Below are 19,024 nucleotides of genomic sequence, written 5' to 3'. Positions count from 1 at the left end.
ACTCTGATGGACTCCCGGGCACAAGTATCTGGCAGAGAATAGTAGCAGCATGCAGTGTTGGCAAAGCATAGGTCAAATTCCATCAAAACAACAAATTCAATCAAATTGCTTAGGTTTGTACCAAAGCCTTGAAGCCCGGGGCAGCCAGGCCTGCGTGTGGCGTACCCGTGCCACGTGCGTGTGGAAGCTGTCCTTGCCGTGCAGGCGTTTCTCCCGGGAACGCGGCTGTGGGATTCCTCACCGCAAGGAGAGGGAGAGAATGGGGGGAAAGGAAGAACAACGACATAAGGAGAAAGGGGTTGACCTTAGCACATCAAATGTAACATATTTACTTAACTATTAATTAGATAAATTATTAGTAACAATAGAGCTCTGGCATCCTCAGATCCATCACGCTGTGCAGAGGAGCGACCAGCCCAGGCAGAGGTCTGTGCCACTGAAACAGGTGGGTTTAGTACGAGATTAAATCTAAGGAAGTAGAGCAATAGGATGAACTGGAAACAAGGTTCCTCTGTCCTTCCCTTGAAAGTCGTTGTGCAAAAGCACTTATTTGTAGGGTTAAACAGTACAGGGACAAGGACTCCCACCTGTCCTATGTGCAGGACTTAAATAGCTATGCGGATTTCAAGTGCACACCTTGCATATTAATTTGCAAACGACAGTGTTGTACAGACGATGCCCCTCCTAGAGAGGCTGAGACAAGCAATGCTCTCATCTTTCGCCGGGACGCCTCTGAACATCCCGCCCAGGGAGGGATGATGGGGTTGTTCTGAACGCTCCCACGCGAAGGGAGCAGATCTTCAGCCACCTCTCACTGCCGCCTGCCTCCTCTGCGCTCCGTGCACCCACTTCCCTGAGGAATAAACTCTGCATCGCCAACAGAATCTGCAGATCGCAGCAGAGAAACGGAAGTGCAGCTTTGACCGCATGGTCTCTGTAATCTCCCTGAGGAAATGCGAGGTAACAGATCTTTTGCAGGAAACTGTTAGCAAGAGACCTTTCACAACGGCTTAAGCAACATGCAAGGCAACTTTGGCCTTGTATAGTTACGCCAAATTCTGCGTACATTATGACTCAAACGCCTTTTACAGGAGAATTGTAGCTACTGGAAAGAATTGCTGTTGGCAAGTTGTTTACCATAACACCTCATGCTTTTGGTCACAAATAAATATTCTCCATTTCTTAGTGATTTGAATTATTGGCCAGCGCAATGCTAAATTCTACTGTTACTACAAAGGCTTAAAAATGGTAACAGTGAAAAACACGGGTACACAGACGGGCTCATTTTTGGAGCTCTGTTTTGCTTCTCTGGATATTAATGCTTTTGAAGATGCTACACTCATATATTTGAAGATATCCTTCTACTTCTGATTGAACTGTTGGAAGCGCAAAGGAAAACCAAAACCAAAACCAAAACCAAACATCTGGGATGCTTTACCTGAAGAAGAACATATTGGCTCCCAGCTTACATCCTCCTACACAAGCTGTTTGGAAGGCAAAGAAGCCCTGCTTAGAGTCCCTAGTATAAATAGGCTTGTTACCAATGGACATTAGTGAAGGTAAAATGCAAATCATCTGGAGAATAGATGGTGCTAGCTGCTTATAATACTTTGCTGCAAGAAGTCTTGCTCGGTGCTGTCCACAGAAGGATTCCCAGCGCTGCCGACGTGTAGGCTCGCGGCCGTCGTCGCAGGGCACAGAACTCCAGCGCAGGCCGGCCTCTGACGGGACCGCCAGCCGTGTCAGCGTGGCTCGCGCCGAGCATTGCTCTCAGGACAGCTCGTAGGTCTGTGCTGGAAAAGCTGTAAGAAAGGCCATAGATGGAAATGATAGCAATTGGCTTCTGGTTCCTTTTTTGTTTTGTTTTGTTCCTCCCTCATCTGAGCATCTCAAATGACTGAAGAATGTTTATAGCCTTGCAGCCTCCCGGAGTTTTCACGTGGAGAACCTAAGGCCTGCAGGAATCAGGATTTGTCTGCTTTTTTCTTTTGTACGCAGCTATTTTGGGTGCAAAGGCAGGATACATCCATACAGCTATGTCAGTGCCAAGCTACGATGGCACTTTACTACACAGATAAAAAAGGGCACGGAGAGAGGACTGGTTCTCTTACTTGTTAACATGACAAGATAACAGAACTTTGCTGGCAGAAAAGAGTACATAAGATTCTCAAAACCAAAGGTGATGTAGTGTGGTGCGAACAGCTTCCATACTGCCTGCCTCCAACTGGTTTATTTTTACGCTGGGAAATGTTTACACGGAATTTTTTCCAGTGGTATCGCCCTACAGATATATGCGGAGCAGACAACCACCAGAGCTGGGTTCCGGTTCCCTGCTTGACATTTTGTAGATTTTATTCCGCAGATGATCCCACTGACATCGGGGGTGTCCCTGCATGAGCCGTGACGACAGGCTGGGCTGCTCTCAGCAGGCTGGTGCCGGTCACGCGAGCCCAAGGACGAGCCCCATCTCCTGAACTGGAAGAGCTGCGGCTGCCGAGCCGGGGCCCACGGCGGCTTTCCGGACGGGTCTCGAAGGGTCCGGCAGCACATCGGACGTGAGGGCCGCCCCCTGCCCAAGCCCCCGCACACCGAGCATGAGGACGTAACAGCGCGTTCCGCCTCCCGGAGACCTCAGAAGGCAGGGAGAGCAAGGAAGCTGTGGGGCCACGTGGTGCGGCGGCCACGCTCTGGGACAGACAGCTGGCGGCAATGAGCAGCTGTTGGTGTGTGCGAAATACGCAGAGGGTTCTCACAGACCTGTTATCGTCTGTGTCAGCTCAGGCTTGGCGTGCCCTGCCCGCCCCAGCCTCGCTACGGCCAGGGCTGGCGTGGCCAGGGCTCGGCCCGAGCGCGGCAGGACGGCGTCCCCCGGGAGCAGCGGTCGCCTGCTGGTCTAAGGCAGCCGTGCACGCGGGGAGCGTCTCGCGAAACACTTACAGTCCAGAGCTGGAAACAAAGACTGCAAGGCAGCTTCTGCCTCAAGAATTTTCCTTCATTTAGGAATTGCTTTAAGCGAACATTACCTCCGCTTCCTGAGCACACACAAGGCTACTGCCCTGGAAATAATCTGCATTAGCCTTACTGGAGTGACCACGTTGCCATAGTTACTGGTGGTTTCTCTATACCTCGAGCTTCAAGTATTTACTGTGGTTAAATCCCATCCCATTCTTCGCGTAAAAATTCTGTGCTGAAGGTGTCACAAAGCGAATTACAATCTAATCCGTCCTTTTAGAAAGCTGTTTTAAGTAAAATTTCCACAAACAATCTCAGACTGATACGTAGCAAAGATCATTAACTTCTGGCTGGATTATTTGTCTTCAGGCGTTGGTGCTTTTTTATTTTTAGTGATATTTGAATAAGAGAAAATCCTGACTAACCTAATTTCACGTTTGCTTTTTTCCTTACACCTTTGTATTGCAGATTATTTAGATAAAAGATGTTTAAGACCACAAACTTGAACTAATCTGGCAAGAAAATCAAAATCTGTCCAGTAGAAAATTTTGCTGCTTACTCTCCTAGCAACTGTGAATGTTGCAGGGAAAAGTAACCGACACAGGGATGAATATTTAAAAAATGGCCCATACTTCTCTTTTCCTGCGTGGTTGTTTGTTTTTTGGAGGGGGGGGGAGGAGGCAGAGCTCCGAACTTCAAGGTCCCGACCATACCAGCCTTTGCTGCAAAGGAATACAAAATGGCAATCTTTGTACTAGAAAAGCACGCCATTATTACATTACTTGGCTTTCCTTGCTTTGGGAAATTGTATAGCATTATTTCACACGGCAGACCCTCGTTTCACTTCCCACGTGCACTCCCCCCGGCGGCTCGGTGCTGCTGCAGGAGGGTGCTCTCACACCTCTCGGTGTCCTTGGGCGTCCCCTGCCCGGCCCCGTGCCAAGCAGCGCCCTGGGCGCCCTCTTTTCAGGCTAACGCCAGGCTTGGGCTCAGGCTTTGGCGAGGCACCCAGCCCTCCGCCAGGCTTCCCGGCGGGTAACGCAGCAGATGTTTGCTGCTCACTCAGGTTTCTGCCTGCCCGGGACACGTGCCGGAGGCAGCCATCGGTGTGGGCCGAGGGCCGGGCTCCGCCCCGCGAGCCCCCTGGGCCCGGGCGCTGGGAGCCTGCTCAGCGCCCCAGGACCGCCGCTGGTCCCGCCGAGCCCCACCGCCACAGGGCTGTGCCCCGCTTGCAAAATGCTTCCGGTTATTCCTCTTTCTCACTGGAGTCGTGCTGCCAAACCCCATGTTTTTGTGTGGAGCAGGATTTACCGCCTAACTCGTGCTTTTGGAGCAGCAGATAGATGCTCCGTCTGAGCGGTGCCAAGGAGCAGCGCGTTAACGGAGGGGATCATGCAGGCTCTCTGTAACAGACCGAGGTTTACCTCCTGAACCTTTGGCTTGGTACGTGATTTATTATGGCCAGTAAAACGCCGGAGACACTCCCATTTTCTCCTTTCTTCAGCTGCAGTGTCTTAACACTTTCTCCTTTTTGTGTCTGCACCCAAACGCCCTAGAACCAGCTCAAATCCCTGCCCGGCCTCTGCTCCCGAGGTCCCTCACACATCTGACCGTGGACAGAACCCGCTACACAGAAAACCTTGCGGTGTTCCCATTTTGTACAAAATAGCGTTGCTTTTCTGTTTCCTTTATCACAACCGCTAGAAGCTTGGTAGATCTGATCTCTCTTCCATTTCTCCCATGTCAGCTGTCGTGTTTTGTCACACCAAAATTCTTCACCTGAGCCACGTGAGGTAAGCTGGAGATGGGTTCATCTCCCAGGCAGCTCCCAGCACGAAGCGCTTCGACTCCTTCTTGCCCGGCTCCTGCACCGTCTGGGACCGTCCCGTTAGACGGTAACGCGCCGCGCTGCCAGCGGGCTTTCGTCCCGTCCCGCGGTTCCCAGCGCCGCCAAACCGCTCAGAGCAAGGCGCAGCGCCCAAGGCGTTCCGACACCAAACGTTACGGCCGTCGGGGAGCGAGGCGGGCGCTCCGCCCCCCGTGCCGCAGCCGCCGCGGCCCTCGGCCGGGTGCGGCTGCTCGGCCCTGCGGTGCCCCAGCGCCCTGCTCCCGGCGGCCTGCTCCTGCCGCGGGGCCTCCTCGGGCTGCCGCAGAGCGCAGAGCGCCGGGCTGCGCCGCCGGCCGGGGCTGGGCGCGCGGTTTGTGCGGGGCCGCTCCGGGTTTCGTGAGCCCGCGGCTCACCGGCACTCGCCCGGCCCCGCGCGTTCGCCGCGCGCCAGCCGCCAACAGAAGGGACCCTCGCGCGGGGCGGCGCTGGGCGAGCTGGGGCCGGCCAGGGCCGAGCGCCTGCTCCCCGCCAGCCGCCACGGAACGGCCGGCCCTCCGCCCCGCCCCGCCCCGCCCCGCCCCGCCCGGCCCCGCCGCGCCCCGTGCCCTGCGGCAGCCGCCACCGGGCCCCGCCGCGCGCTGCCCGCCCGTGACGGGAGCGTCCCCCGCGGGGGGGCGGGGCCGCAGGTGCGGGCGGGGCGGGGCGAAGCGACTGGCCCCGCCCCCTCTCGCGCCCCCGCCCCGCCCCTCTCGGTGAGGGCGGGGCCGGCAGCCGGAGGAGGGGCGCGGCCGCCCCGCCCCGCCCCGCTCCGCCCCGCGCGCAACCTGAGCGCCGCCAGGCCCCGCCCCCCGCCCCGCCCCGCCCCGCCCCGCCCCGCCCCGCGCCGCTCCCGGGGCCGGCGGCGCCGCTGCGGGCAGGGGCTGGGGCTGGGGCCGGGGCCGGGGCCGGGGCCGGGACCGGGGCCGGGGCCGGGGCTGGGCCGGTGGCGGCGGGGCCGCGGCCGGTGGCGGCGGCGCGGCGCGGCGGGGCCGCTGGGCCTCCCGCAAGATGTCCTCGCAGGGCAGGTTCAAGAAGGACAAGGAGATCATCGCCGAGTACGAGGCGCAAGTCAAGGGTGAGCGCCGCCGCCGGGCCGGCCTTTGTGTGCGGGGCCGGGGCCGGGGCCGGGGCCGGGGACCGGGGGCCGGGGGCCGGGGGCTGCAGCCGGGGGCCGCTCGGGTCTGGCCGCGGGCAGCCGGCGGCGCGCTCCCGGCCGGGCAGCGGGGGCCGTGCCGAGCCGTGCCGAGCCGTGCCGCGGGGCCGGCAGGTGCCCGGCGGGGGCGGCGGGGCCGCGGCTCGGGGTCCCCGGGTGCGGCTCCTCGGGCCTTGCCGCCGCCCCCCGCCCCGCTCCGCCCGCCCGCGGGGCCTGCTCCCTGCGGGCCCGCTGCGGGGCTCCCGGGGCCACGCCGCGCGGGTCCCGCCCGCGGGGGGACGCTGGCAGCGGGGCGCTTTGTGTCGGAGCGCGGGGGGCTGCGCACCGAGGTCACGGCTGCAGAGGCCCCTCGCGCCCGGTGCCGGGCCCCGAACCCATCCGTGCCGCAGCCGGAGCCGGCAGGGCCAGCCCGTGCCCCCGGCGGGGTCTCGCCGCGCGCGGTCCGGCAGGGTACGCCGGGGTGTGCGGCCAGGCAGAGCAGCGAGCCTCGCGCTCCCTGCGTGACGGATGCAGGGGTCATAGCAGCAGCAAACCGGTATCGTTGGCTACCCTGCGATTTCATGGAGAGCTTCGATTTGTAGCCGTAGTCGGCACCGTAACAGTCAGTGATTCTGGCAGCCGATGGCCGTTCACCTCCATGTCCAGCGTGAGCACGCCCGAGTGCCTACTCAGTGCCTTTCCGTTACCTTGTCCCCTTCGGCTCCCCCGCTGCTACATGGAAGGGCCTCCCATGTCCTTTGGGTTGGTTGCTCCACAAAGGTATGTGGGCGCTACTCTGTTAAGTCTCCGCTTAAGACCAAATTAATGACAACTATAAAATAGCTTTTCTGAACGTTAATCTGTGCGTGTGTAAACTCAACTTCATTTGCTCTAGAGGTCACTTAGCGCGTTGGACCTCGAGCTCCGTTCGGCGATGCCTTGTCTTCACGGACCCTGCTTTGGGGAAGCAGCTGCGTAAATCCTGCAGTGCGATGCCAGATGGAAGGGTTTTGGGGAGGGGGCTGGCTGTTGGTTTTGTGCCATTGTTTACTTCCTTGCGTTTCAGTCTTTTGTAGTTGGCTTTGAGGAATGATGTAACAGTCACAACACGCTCTGCTCAGTGCCAATTACCTTTCTGCTTGTGTATAATTTGGGCAAATTGATGTTATTGCACCCTGCAGTTAAGCAGATGAAATATTCTTTTAGGCTGCAGTGCTGCTCCGTTCTGTGGGAGGGGAGGGAAGTCGCCTTCTCGCACCACGCGGCCCCGCGTCGCCGCGCCGTCCGGGCCAGGTGTGCTTCTCGGCTGCAGGCGGGACTGCGCCTGGTCTGTTCCAAAAAGTTTTGCTGCAGACGTCGCTGATAGTTTTTGTCTTGCTTATAACAGGAATACTCATTTGCCGTGGTCGTTCTTGGCCTGACATCTGTCGTGGCCTCATGGTTTCCATATGCTAGGTCATTAATGCCGGGCTTATGGGTAAGCGTGGTTTATTGCACCGCGGCGATCGCATTTTGGGCCACTTCTCTGGGCAGCAGTAACACAGGCAGAGTTTGCTGGTGGGATCGTAATAATTGTCTTGATGCTATTCTGTGACTAATTGCATCTCCAGAAACATCCACGTCTGAGGGCACCCGCTCTGCATTTTCATCTGAGTAACAGTTGACTGAGGTGCGGACAGGGTTTTCCGGTGAGGCAGGAGCAGCTCTGCGCCCCGTCGGCTCATGGCGGGGCGGCGAGGGGGCTCCGGTGCCCGAGGTCCCCCTGCCAGCCGGGCCAGCCCCCGCCTTCCCCCTCACCCGGCTGTCGCGCTGGGGTAAACGCCGCGCTCCAGGCCCGCCGCAGCTCTGCCGTAGGCTGCGTTTCCTCTTCGAGGAGGCAAACAGAGCTGGGCAGAAACGCAGAGCGAAACACCTCTGTCGGGCCGCTGCAGGGCCTGAGGAGCGGGGTTCCTTGCGGGGCCGTGCGCTGTGGGCGCTCGTGTGCCGCCAGCGTGACACGGCTGCCGGCGGTGTCGGTGGGGCTGGCGCAGGGCTGCTCGGCCTCCAGCCTCCCGGTGCCCCGGGTCGCTGCCCTTCGCCTGGCTCCGCCTGGGGATTCCCTGCGGGTCGCCCCGCCGTCCCGGCTGCCCCGTTTGGTTGCCCGGGGGTTTAGTCCCTGTTCTGGTCTTACCTAAGCCCGTAGTGCCCTGCTGAAGAGTTACGGACACCCGAATCTCCTGAGAACGACTGAAAAGGAAAAGAAATGGGGGAGGGGAGGTATGAGAGTGAAGGAGGCCAGCGGAAGCGAGATGTTGGCACAGAACAACTGACAGATGAAGATGATAAAAGATGAAAACTTGAGGAAGTGGTGTCTTGTAATGGGGGACGGGGCTGAAATCCCAGCACGGCGGCGCTCCCCGTGGCGCGGCTGGGCGAAAAGCAGGGGGAAAGCTGGAAAACCCCACATGTGAGCTGCGGGGAGCGCGTCTGTGTGGGTGGAGGTGAAAGCAGTACACAGTGGCGCTGCCTTTAAAAGGTGTCGGAGATAGAAATGGCTGGGTCCTGGCCAGCACGGTCTGCAGGGCACTCTGCAAGGTGTCCAGTGGCGTGCGGGGTGGTCTCGCAGGGCAGTAACCACCTAGCAGTGCTGAAGTGCAGAAAAACTGGGCTCCGCAGCTAAAGACCTGACAGGCAACTAGGCATAACATGGCAAAAAAATATATATATATATATATATTGCTTAGACTGATTTTTTGGGAAGTTCTGCTGAAAACCTTCCTGCTTGGGCTGTTGAAGAGCAGAGCAAAGGCCCCGAGCGGGGCGTGCAGAGCGTGTCGATAACAGCGCGGAGCTGAGCCCTGCCCCGACCTCCTGCGCTCCAGGGCGCTGCGGTGCCGGTAAAAATCGATGAGTCCACAGTTTGTGTGGGGAGCGCGATTGGCGTAAGTGGAATTTAACTGGTGAATAATCATCGTGCACAGGGGTGATTTATCAGCCATGATGACTCTGTATCTTCTTTCCCTCTCTGGAGAATCGTATCTGCTTTTCTCATGGCGGGAAGGAGTCATCCTGAAAGTGCTTTGAGCAGATAAAGGGTGCGCGGGGTGTGTGTGCGCGTGCGCCTACACGTGCACAGGGGTCGGGGCGCTGGTGGGGAGCGCTGCCTGCTGGGCACACCGCTGCTGGGGGCTGATAGCGCGGGCACGGCTGCGCATGGCACGGAGCGAGGCAAGGCGCCCGAGGCTTTGGGCCGCTGCCTCTTCGTTTTTAGGAGCGGAAATACCTAATCGTTGCTGCCTGGGTGGCTGCTGCAGGCTGCCTGTCCTGTTGGCTCTCTGCAGCATGTGCCATCTGTCTGCGGATGGGGACCTCTCTCCTCCACCCCTCCTGACTCCGTTCGCTGCCGACAGGCACGTTCCCGCGGCGCGCTCCCTCCTGTCAGCTGGGTCCCTGCTTTCCCTTCTGCTGCTGCTCCGCATCCTGCTTCAGCTCTCAGGAGGTGAGAGGGCTGGCAGCAGATGCTTGTGTGACGATACAAGAAAGACGGTATTCAGTGGACTTCTTAGGAGGCAGGTTTTCTTATTTGTCTGTCTTAGATTCGTGGACAGGAATGGTTGCATTAAAAATAAATACTAATAAAGATGTGGCCACATATTTACAGCTACCACGGTGAAGCTGCTTGTGGAATATTGAGTACAGGAGATCCGTAGATGCGTGCTTTCAGACATATTAATTGGTCTATCTGGGCAGAGTGATAAACAAATGTCTTTTCTTCCTCATTACTGTCAAATGCATGATTTGTTGCTCTAAATACAGCAAAACTAACCAGTTTTAATTACGCAGATGGAACCATCTATGGTAGAGCATAATAAATCTTGCAGAAAACGGGGCATCCTGTTGATTGTCTCTTAACTTTCATACTGCCTCCTGAAGCTATTTTTTTAACCCCAGCAAAATTCGGGTCATTGTGTGATCTGTTTGGTTGTTGTCGGCAGGGAGGCTGCTGTGATTCAGTAGCATCTCGTTCTGTTGTACGGCTGGCAGGTGCAAAGCATCCACGGCGATCCTCAAGACTGTAGGCTTCAAATGGTGCGTCTGGCTGCAAAGTGGTAAAGAGAGTTTCTCGTACGTTAAGGACTCTTAGCTGTTGTTTGAGTTGGGAGTAGATCTAGCGTTTTGATGGATTTAGCATGCAAAAATATTAAAAAGGTTTACAAACCTGGGGCCAAAGAGAACCAAAGTGGTTTTCTTCCCCATTTTCACAGGAGAACTACAGGTTAGGTTAATTTATCATTGCTTGTTAGCTTCATTGTATTTTTCTATTGCAGCAGCTGCATCCTTTCTTTTATGTCTATTCTCATTTCCTACCTAATGGCCTCTTTCCATTTTGCTCAGAGAATTTTGGGAAAACTTCCATACCAGCCTATTTTCTGGGGTTATGGCCTGCTTAGGTGGAAAGCTTGGTTGCGCTTGGAGGAGGCATCGAGGCTTGAAACTCGACGGCCCAGATAACCTGACAGTTCTGTGCAAAAGAGAGGTGAGTTCCACCCTCTGGACTGTCCTGTACATAACTGCTAAACATTTGTGGAGCCTTACTTGTGGAGCCATCTGCAACAGACAGAAACGAGATCTGATTCATTAGAATCAGCCACTGGAGTTCAGAATAAGCACTCGGCGTTGCTCCTTGTTCAGCCGATTGCAGTATAGGTTTGCTTGTTACCTGCCATTTATCCTTGGTGTTTCCTCACTGGGGTCTGATAGCGTGGTGCTGACAGATGGATTTTACACGGGATCCCCACCCGCCAGGGCTGGGAAGGCCACGTCTGGAGAAGAGCAGAGGCGAACATGTATGCAATTCGTAATAAAGATTAATTGGTGGTCTCTAATGGGAACAGATTGAATCTATCAGAGATGTTTCCTGCTATGCTAACGTCCAGCGTGCATCGGCAGAAGCTGGGACAGAGCAGCTGAACAATCAGGCTCCTGCAGGAGACTGAAGCCGACGGCGGTGTACATCTGCCTTGCTGAAAGGCTGTGGGGTTGGGCCTGTTCCGCAGTCAGAGGGGAGAAAGAGCCAGCGGCTCACGGGGCCTGGTTAGACGTGTGTGTGTGCCTTGTGTCTGTGTACCTGTCTGCATGTGGCCAGGTGCTCTCACTGCCAGCTCAGAGTGTGGGGACGGTACTGGGTTAATTGGTTTTAAAGGAAAAGATTGACATCACTAAAGTGTTTTTTCCTTATAGTACACAGCTCTTCAGCACTAGCAGTTTTTGAAGCTCTTTAAGCAAATGCTGCAGAGTGCCCCTGGCAGGGTGAAACAGGGAAGTGTTGCTTTTGTTTTGAAGATGGAGGAGCTGGGGAGGGGACGGGCGATGAGTCCGGGTCCTCAGGCGTGCTGCGGGGCTGTGCTTCCTCTGCACGCACCTCGTCACTCGTGCCCGCAGCCAGGTTATGTGCGCAGGGAGCGGAGGCTGGGCTTCTCCTCGCCACGTCCTGAGCTGGAGGGGGAAACTGAAGCACTGGATTAAAGCTCTGTAGTGTGCTCTGACCCATCGCAGCAGGGCAGGAGTGGCATTTAGCAGCGGGACTGAAGCCTCTCTGTGCGTGGGGGATCCTGTCTAAAATGGATGCAGGAAGCTGTGGGCCCTTGCTGGCTGGACGAGGGCTTTCCGCCATGATCGGGCATGATGGTGCGTGGCTCTGTTGGCTTCTGGATTTTCTTTTTCCTTTGGGTTAAAAAGAAATCTCTTGTACGATATGGATTCTTCTGTCCTTCAGACCTTTGCCCATGGGGAGCAGCCCGTCCCCGCGGTGGTGGCTGTGAGCTCCAGGATCAGCGCTTACTGCTGCAAAGGTCCCGCCTGGCCTGGTCTTTGTTCCTGGGGGTCTGAGAGGAATTACCCGTGTTCTGGCCGAGGTGGTGAAAATGATCCCTGGCAGAGACAGGGAGACCAGCACGGCCTCCCCAGGAGAGCTTTCACGCTTTCATTGCTTTCGCTGCCCTCCTCTCCCCGGGCTGTGGAGGGGGAAGCTGCATGTCCCCCCTTCCCCCGCTGGCCAGGGGCACACGGCGAGGCCGAAGTTTGGAGGGAGCCCACCAGGCTCCTGCTGCCACGGCGTGGTGTGAGGCCTTCGTGTCCCTGAGCCCTCGCTCGGGCTGGGATGGCCTCCGAGGAGGTCTGGGGGCAGATGGGGCTGTGGGGGTGAGACTGGGTGCTGCCGTCAGAGCCCTGCCGACTGGGGTCCGTTCAGCCTTGATGTCACTGACTTTCTTCTGAAGCATGGGAAAAGTGAAATCCAGCCGTGCTTGGAGCCATGCTGTGGTGAAGAGGGCTCCCTTGGGCTTTATCCTGTTTAGGAGGCCTGCTTTATGCCCTTGAGCCCCTGCCTCGGGCTCAAGGCCTCGTGTGGAGCCAGGGGTGGGCGCACACACGCCTGGAGCACCCTCGGCAGCTCCTGCGAGGTGTGTGTGTCCTCGGGAAGGCGTCCGCGCCGCGAGCCTCCGCCCCGGCGGAGCACAAGCGCTGTGGTCCTGCTGCACCTCTGCTCAGTGCCGTGCTCTGACAGAAAGCAAGGCTGTTCTGAGCTTGTAAACCCAGTCACTTTCTGTTTTAGTAACTGATGGGTGTCCGGGTGTAGTAGGTGTTACTTACCAGCCTGCCCTTCTTGTGACGATAATGGAAACCTCTTGCAGCCCTTCCTCGTGGCCTGCAGCTGGTCCTGGTTCCAGGCGAAGAGTTTTAAGGGCTGTAACAGTGCAGCACCAAGTGTGCTTCGGGCAGTTACCAGGCATTTATAAGCCTCTGCCAGGGGTATATTTGAATTTCTGCGTGCACGGTTTCAGCATCTGTTGAGAGCAGGATTTACTCCCATTCTGCTGGCCCGTTGAAAGTGGGGGAAAAAACCCAACCCTTTGAGCTCTTAAATTTTTGTTGCCTGAATTTGGCCTTGTGTCAGTAGCTGTTTTCCAGCCTACCACCCACAGCAGCAACATCAATCACTCTCTGAAATGCATTTTCCGACTTCAGAGGCGTTCATGGACCCGACGTGCGGTCAGTGGCTGCGCGGCTCAGGCGAGAAACGCGTGGCTGCAGGCTGAGCGGAGCAGCGACGGGGTGTTGGTCACTGCTCTCCTCCAGCAGATAGTGTGAAGTGATCTCCCCCTTCTTACAGCCTGCATGGCAATTTAATCCTGAATATTCATTTAATCCCAGAAGGCTTTTGCTATGCTGCCAGCAAACCTTCCTCTTTGAAAAAGATGAGTGTTTCTTACTAATAAGCATTGTGCTGTTTGCCCCACCTCTGTGTATTTTATTAGTATGTATCATAGCAGCAAGGGAGGACATAGAAACGAATAAACAGTATGAGCCCACGCAATGACAGTGGTAATAATAGTTTATGCCTATCATTGATGACCTCCTTCGGGTTTCCAGTCTTCTCCCAGTGCGCCTGCTTTGTGCCTGCAGTTGTTGGATGCACTTTAAGCTGTTCACATCTCCAAGAGCCTGGCTCGTAAGCTGTTCTCTGGAAAACTGGCCCGAGCTGACTTATTTTGATGTCCCTTTTCTCACCTCTGGAAGGCAGCTGCAGTGGTTTGGGGAGAGGCAGCTCTGAGCAGCATATTGCAACACACAGTTTTAGGAGAGGAAGCGCAGTATCAAAATGAAATTGCTGGGGAAATTACAGGGTTGTAGCATTATTCCCCAGTCTGGGGTGGAGTTGGTGTGATAGGAGTAGTGTGCTTCCGAGTGCCACAGTGCTGTGAGGTTGTTAGTGATGGCGAGCGCTCAGCACCTTGGTTTTAGAGTTCATGTGAAAAATGGCACCATCAACAGCACAGCATCCCTCATGTGCCAGGCCGGGGGATATACAGCCTTGTTATTTATCCCAGCATTGTCGTTATTCATCAATGAGGAGGCAGCTGTTAGGATCCCGTCCATGGCAGGGAGGGAGAGGCTTTAAATCATCCTCTTTGTTTTAAATCATGCACTTTCTGTTAAATCATCCTTTTTATTTTAAGTCGTAGCCTTTTTTTAAAAACAAAGATATGCAAAGAGGTGTAGTGTTACAATTCCAATGTGGAAATTGATGCTTCTGTGGTCATGCTTTCTGGAAAGCTGGTCCCCAGGTTTAGCTCTGCAGGCACAGCCTTGTCGGAGGGGAGCAGCAGCTGCAGGGCAGCTTCGCCTGCGCATGCAGGCGCTGGTGCTGGCGGGTTTGTTCGGATGTGTGGAGTGGTGTCTGTCCGTCCGTACTGACGTGACTTCCACAGTTTGGGAGCCCCTGCTATGGGAGAGGTCAGGAGGCTCAGGGATCTGGGAACTGGGAGAAGGGTACGGCTGCGAGATTCTTTTGCTTATGCATCTTGTGCTGCGGTGCTGCCTTAAAACAATGTGACACCCTAAATGGTGGACACTAATGACAAAACAGTTTCTGTTAACTTTACTGATGTCCTCCTCTGAGTGCTGAAGCTGTGCTGACGTGCAGGGGAGGTGCTCCATGACAACACCTAGTGCTGCAGGCTCTTGGTCTGGGCGCTGAAAGTTTAGGAAAATTGCACAGCCAACAGCCCCGGGAAAGAATTTGCATTAGTGTCTATTACTCTTCTTTCCTTTGGAGCTAAAGAATTGCTTTGAAGAGGGAGGGAAGAAAAAAAGGTTTTACTTTATCACCTAGGCCTTTGGGAGGATCTGTCATGCGCGCAGGGATTGCAGTCACTCATGCATCTTACTGCTTAAAGAAGCTCTGTAAAACATTGCTCTGTCTTGTAGGCAGTTCAACTTTGCAGACGTTCTAACAGAAAAAGATGGAGTTTCTGTGCACTCACCATTGCTACAATTCCTTGCTTGTGTCTTCATTGGACAGGCACAGAGGAGAGGGGGTTGCTCCTTAGGAGAATCTCTCTGATTTTAGGTTTGTTCCAGTGCCCCAGCCTCTGAGCATCGGGGGCCTGCGTACAAAACAAATGGCGAAGAGGGGGTGCAGCTGTTTGGGACTGCTCAGGGCTGCAGCTCTTTAGGGCAAGGATTTTATCTGGGAAGCACTTGGTTTGGTTATTATCTAGACAGCAAAGCTGGCTGATTAGGTGAGAGTCAGTGTTGTTTTACTGTCTGGTAAGATAAAATGCTTGAAAAGAAAGCGGAACACAAATACGCTGGAGTCCCCGCTTTCTGCTTTTCTTTCTTCAAGGACAGTTAGCTCTGGTGCTATAATTTAATCACTGACGTTAGAGAACAACGTGTAAAAGAGTGAGAACCAAGGGTGAAGCTGGTGGTGCTGCGGGTTCACGCCGGTGTTGCAGCGTGGACGCGCGGTGGCTGCGGAGCTGGCTCTGGGGGCGCGGGGGCCGGGTGGGGACGTCTGTTCTGCCCTGTCCCCAGGGTGCTCGGACCGCTCGGCGGAGGCCTCGGGGGAGGAGGATACGGTGACAGCTGATGGAGACACATCAGGCCTCCCAAGAAAGCATTGCTGCAGGCAGCTGTTTCTGCCTCTGTGCCCTTGGGAGGATGTGGTAACTCCTCTGGGGGACAGCGTGCCCGACGTGACAGCGTAAGGGTGGGCAAGTCCCGCTCTTGCTAAGTGCTGTTTGGAAATGACTCGGCTGCTGCTGAGCACAGCTCCTCCCGGAGGGCTTGAGGCGAGTCCCCCCGAAGGGGTGAGATGCCTCCCGTCAGTGCTGGCACGTGGTGCTCCGTGCCCTTGATCGCGTGCCAAAATCCTTGCCGGCAGGAGGAGTCACGCAGTGTAACTGCGAGATTCGAAAGCAGTCCCGATGAATCCTTCGCCCTGCTGCTTGTACCGCGGCCACTGAAATGTCGGCCTCGGCCTCCGTAAAGCGAAAGCGGGGAGTCTGGCAAGGGTCCCCTCCTCGGGCGCTCCTCTTCCTGCGGTGGCAGGCCTCGCTGGCTGCTGCGGAGAGCAGTGCTCCAGGGACAGCGCCGTGTACAGGAGTGCTGATCTCTTGCTGGGAAATTGTTTGTACGTTGCTGCTCAGTAGGGTTAAAATCTGCCAAGAGTAGGCTGGAGTATTGTGATGTGTTGTGATTTTGCAGTGCAGCCTAATGATTGTTTCTTTCTGGAGACGGGCACATTTTTAAAGGGCTGAGTACTTTTGCAGTCGATATTATGTACAGTTAAGCATGCTGAAGTCAGCACAATCAAACATCGTGCTCCAGGGTTGAATGTGATTGCTGGAGAGATCAGAAAACAATTTCTGCTCCCATGTAGAGCATTACACAATCGGCTGGATACGTTATAGCTTCCCCTGCAGCATCAGAGTGATGCTCCGAGAGAGGCCGCCGGATTAAATAACACCGGCGTTTCTGTAAATACCCATGTAATTGATTCAAAATACGCGAGAGCACCCAAGATTTGGTTCCCCTGCTTCGAGAGGCAGGCGGGAGCGCTGCCTTGAGCTCTGGGGCGAGGCGGCGGCGCGGGCTGGGGCAGGAGGGCAGCGTCGGGCGGCAGGAGCAGGAGCCGGCTCCTTGAGCTCTGCCTCGCGTCTGAGAGACGGAGGCTGCTCGGGTGCCAGCGGTTTGCTTCCATCAGGTGTGTCCTCTGAAGCGCCCCGGCGGCCGGGTGCTGTGTGCGCTGTGTGATTTGCCTTCAGCCTGCTGCCGGGGCCCGGCTGTTGGTGAGGTCTCTCAGCGCCCGGGCTGACGGCGGTGATGGGGCTCCCGGCGGCCCCGCTGCCCTCGCCGGCGAGGTGAGCGCTCCCAGCCGCCGCTTCCTGTTGTCGAGCGAGGGTGCGGGCCGGGGCGAGCGGCAGGGACGGGTCCTCAGCCCCGCCGCGCCAGGGACGTGTCAGCGTGTGCTCCGGGTTTGCCGCAGCTGCAGCCTGGGCTTAGACCCATCGCGGGCGGGGAGGCGTGAGTTCTGTAGGTGTCGTACCGACACCCCGATAACTCAGGACAGCCAGCCTTGCTCTGCTGGAAGCTAGAGCGTTTCACACCTCGGGGGAACTGAAGGGTGTTTTGTGGCTGGGGCTGCCTGTGTACATCCGCCAGAGACACGGAGAAGAGGGTGCTCGTGTCGGTTTTCTGCAGCACGTGGCTCCCAAGCGTGCTGTGCAGGTGTCAGCACCTCCAGTGTGCCCAGAGAAGCTCGGGCTGTTGTCATCCCAGTCTCACGTCTCTGTGTGTGGGAACTCTTCGAAATGGCTGTAGCAGTCATATATAGAAACTCTGCAAGTTTTTGCTTGCAACCTTTTACTCCGCTAGATTTTCCTTAAACCACTCTTTATTTTACTTTCCGCTGAATACAGCCCATGTTTTGTTGGGACTTTCATATTGCCCGTTCGTTTTACTACTGAAGTGAATGGAACTTCTACTGCTGTAATAAATGAAACTGGGAATTACAACAGAGATTCTAAGTGTATTTTTGGGTAGTTAAGGAGAAACCTGAGGAGGAATGGTAAAAGCTGAAGAAAAATAAAATAGCAGTGTTGAAGCATTTTTAACGTAGAGCACGCCAAGTGAATCGGGAATCACGGTCTCAGCAGCAGGTTCTTACAAAGCCTTTTTGTTTCTTCTAACACTCTTTACATGATGGCATTCCAAGTGATTCATGTTTTAAAAGCAGTTTTTCCTGTGCAGCGCTTCTCTGCTCTTGACCTACTCTTGCTAAAATCCCTAAAGAGACAATAAGCAAACATACTGTAAGTGAAAATGTCATATTTATAAACCCCTGAAAGTGAAACCATAACAAAAAAAGTATTTACATAGCCATTGTTCTTGTGGGATGGCAGTTGGAGGTGCTCTGCTTCATACAAGAGGTCAGATCAAAACTAAGGGCGAGGAGAAGAAAAACACACACGCCTTCTGTGCCTCTCCTATCACACGGCAAGTTCTCGTCCATCTCGGGGCTGTGCTGTTGATGTGGTTCCCTACAGCTGCTGCGGAAAGGGGCATATGTGTTACTGCCTTGTAGGTGCTTTCCAGCGCAGTGAGCTGACTCCGGGTCAGGCAGGAGAGGACCGTACGCAGACGGCTTGTCGCTCCCGAGGACTGGGGGCAGGAGATAATTTTGCAGGTCACAAAAGCAGAGAATAATGTCTTTAGGAATAAACTTTTATTGGGAATTTTAAAAAAATGTTCAAGAGGCCTTCTTGGAGATTACTTCACACAAATTCATAGATAGGAGCGCTTGTGTGCTGTTCTGGAGCACCTGGAGGACGAGGTTAGTGATGCCGTCTCTTCGGAAGAGAGGTTTCACGAAGGGGGTAGGTAGTGCTTTGAGGGCTTAAGGCGTCGTATTAACAACGAGGCACGCCAGCAGAACTGGTTCCTTGGGTGAAAGCTGGTGAAATAGGGCTCTTTTCTCAGCCACAGCAAGCTCTTGTGGAGGTAGTCCAGTTGCTCTGACAGCTGGTTTGCACAAAGCAGCGGAGATGAGCTCCGTGCGAGGGCAGCTGTTGGTCGGGGCAATAGCCGTGGGACTTCCCGCGGGTCCTGCCGCCATGTGAGAGCAGGGCACCAGCCTGGTCACCCAGTTGGTTCCCGGAGCGCTGAGCCTCGCCAGCGTGCCAGGGATTTATCTGGAGGCTGGTCACGGCACTGGTGAGAGCGGTTGCTGCAGCGTCCTTCTGCATGGTGTAGCTCGTGATGACAATTAAAAAAAACAAAAGGCATTTATGGCCCCCAACCTAACTCCTAAGCCTGCAGAAATTCATGATAGCAATACGCCTTTGAAAGAAAGGAAAATCTCCAGTGAACACTTCCTCAGCTTTTTTCGGGCTTTACCAGACTGCACGTGCCCAGGACTCGCGGGAAGGAGCTCGGCTCCTCGTCCCCAGCCCCGTCCTTGTGTGCAGCCTCTCAGACTTCCCAGTGTCTAACCGCCCCCTGTAAGCCTGCCCCCAGGTGACTCGATACCTGCCCGCGGAGGGACAGCCGCTTGGCAGGCTCTGAATGCCCAACGCCTTTGCTGTGGCTCCCGTGGTGACCTGGGTGGGCGCGAGGCATCTGGGAGGGGGCAGAGGCCGCACTCTGCTCCGCGGGCGCGCTGACGGCACGGCCGGCTCTTCCCTCTCTCCTGACGGCTCTGTCCGGGCCGCCCGGGGTGGAACCGCTCGTGTGCCGGCAGTGCCGCTCCC

General features: G+C 55.9%; 1 protein-coding gene across 3 annotated transcripts in view; it reads left to right on the top strand.

The window, feature by feature from the left end:
• Positions 1 to 5,742: 5,742 nt before the first annotated feature.
• Positions 5,743 to 19,024, top strand: part of SRGAP3 (SLIT-ROBO Rho GTPase activating protein 3) — a 106,164-nt gene continuing 92,882 nt past the window's right edge. For all 3 annotated transcript variants that reach the window (XM_040568317.1, XM_040568319.1, XM_040568316.1), the window contains exon 1: positions 5,743 to 5,894. In XM_040568317.1, the coding sequence (XP_040424251.1) occupies positions 5,828 to 5,894 (67 nt within the window). In that variant the 5' untranslated portion in view covers positions 5,743 to 5,827. The remainder of the gene's footprint in view (positions 5,895 to 19,024) is intronic.

Source organism: Cygnus olor, chromosome 10 (assembly GCF_009769625.2).
Source record: "Cygnus olor isolate bCygOlo1 chromosome 10, bCygOlo1.pri.v2, whole genome shotgun sequence".
Classification (NCBI taxonomy): domain Eukaryota; kingdom Metazoa; phylum Chordata; class Aves; order Anseriformes; family Anatidae; genus Cygnus; species Cygnus olor.
This window is presented reverse-complemented; position numbering and strand designations above follow the sequence as displayed.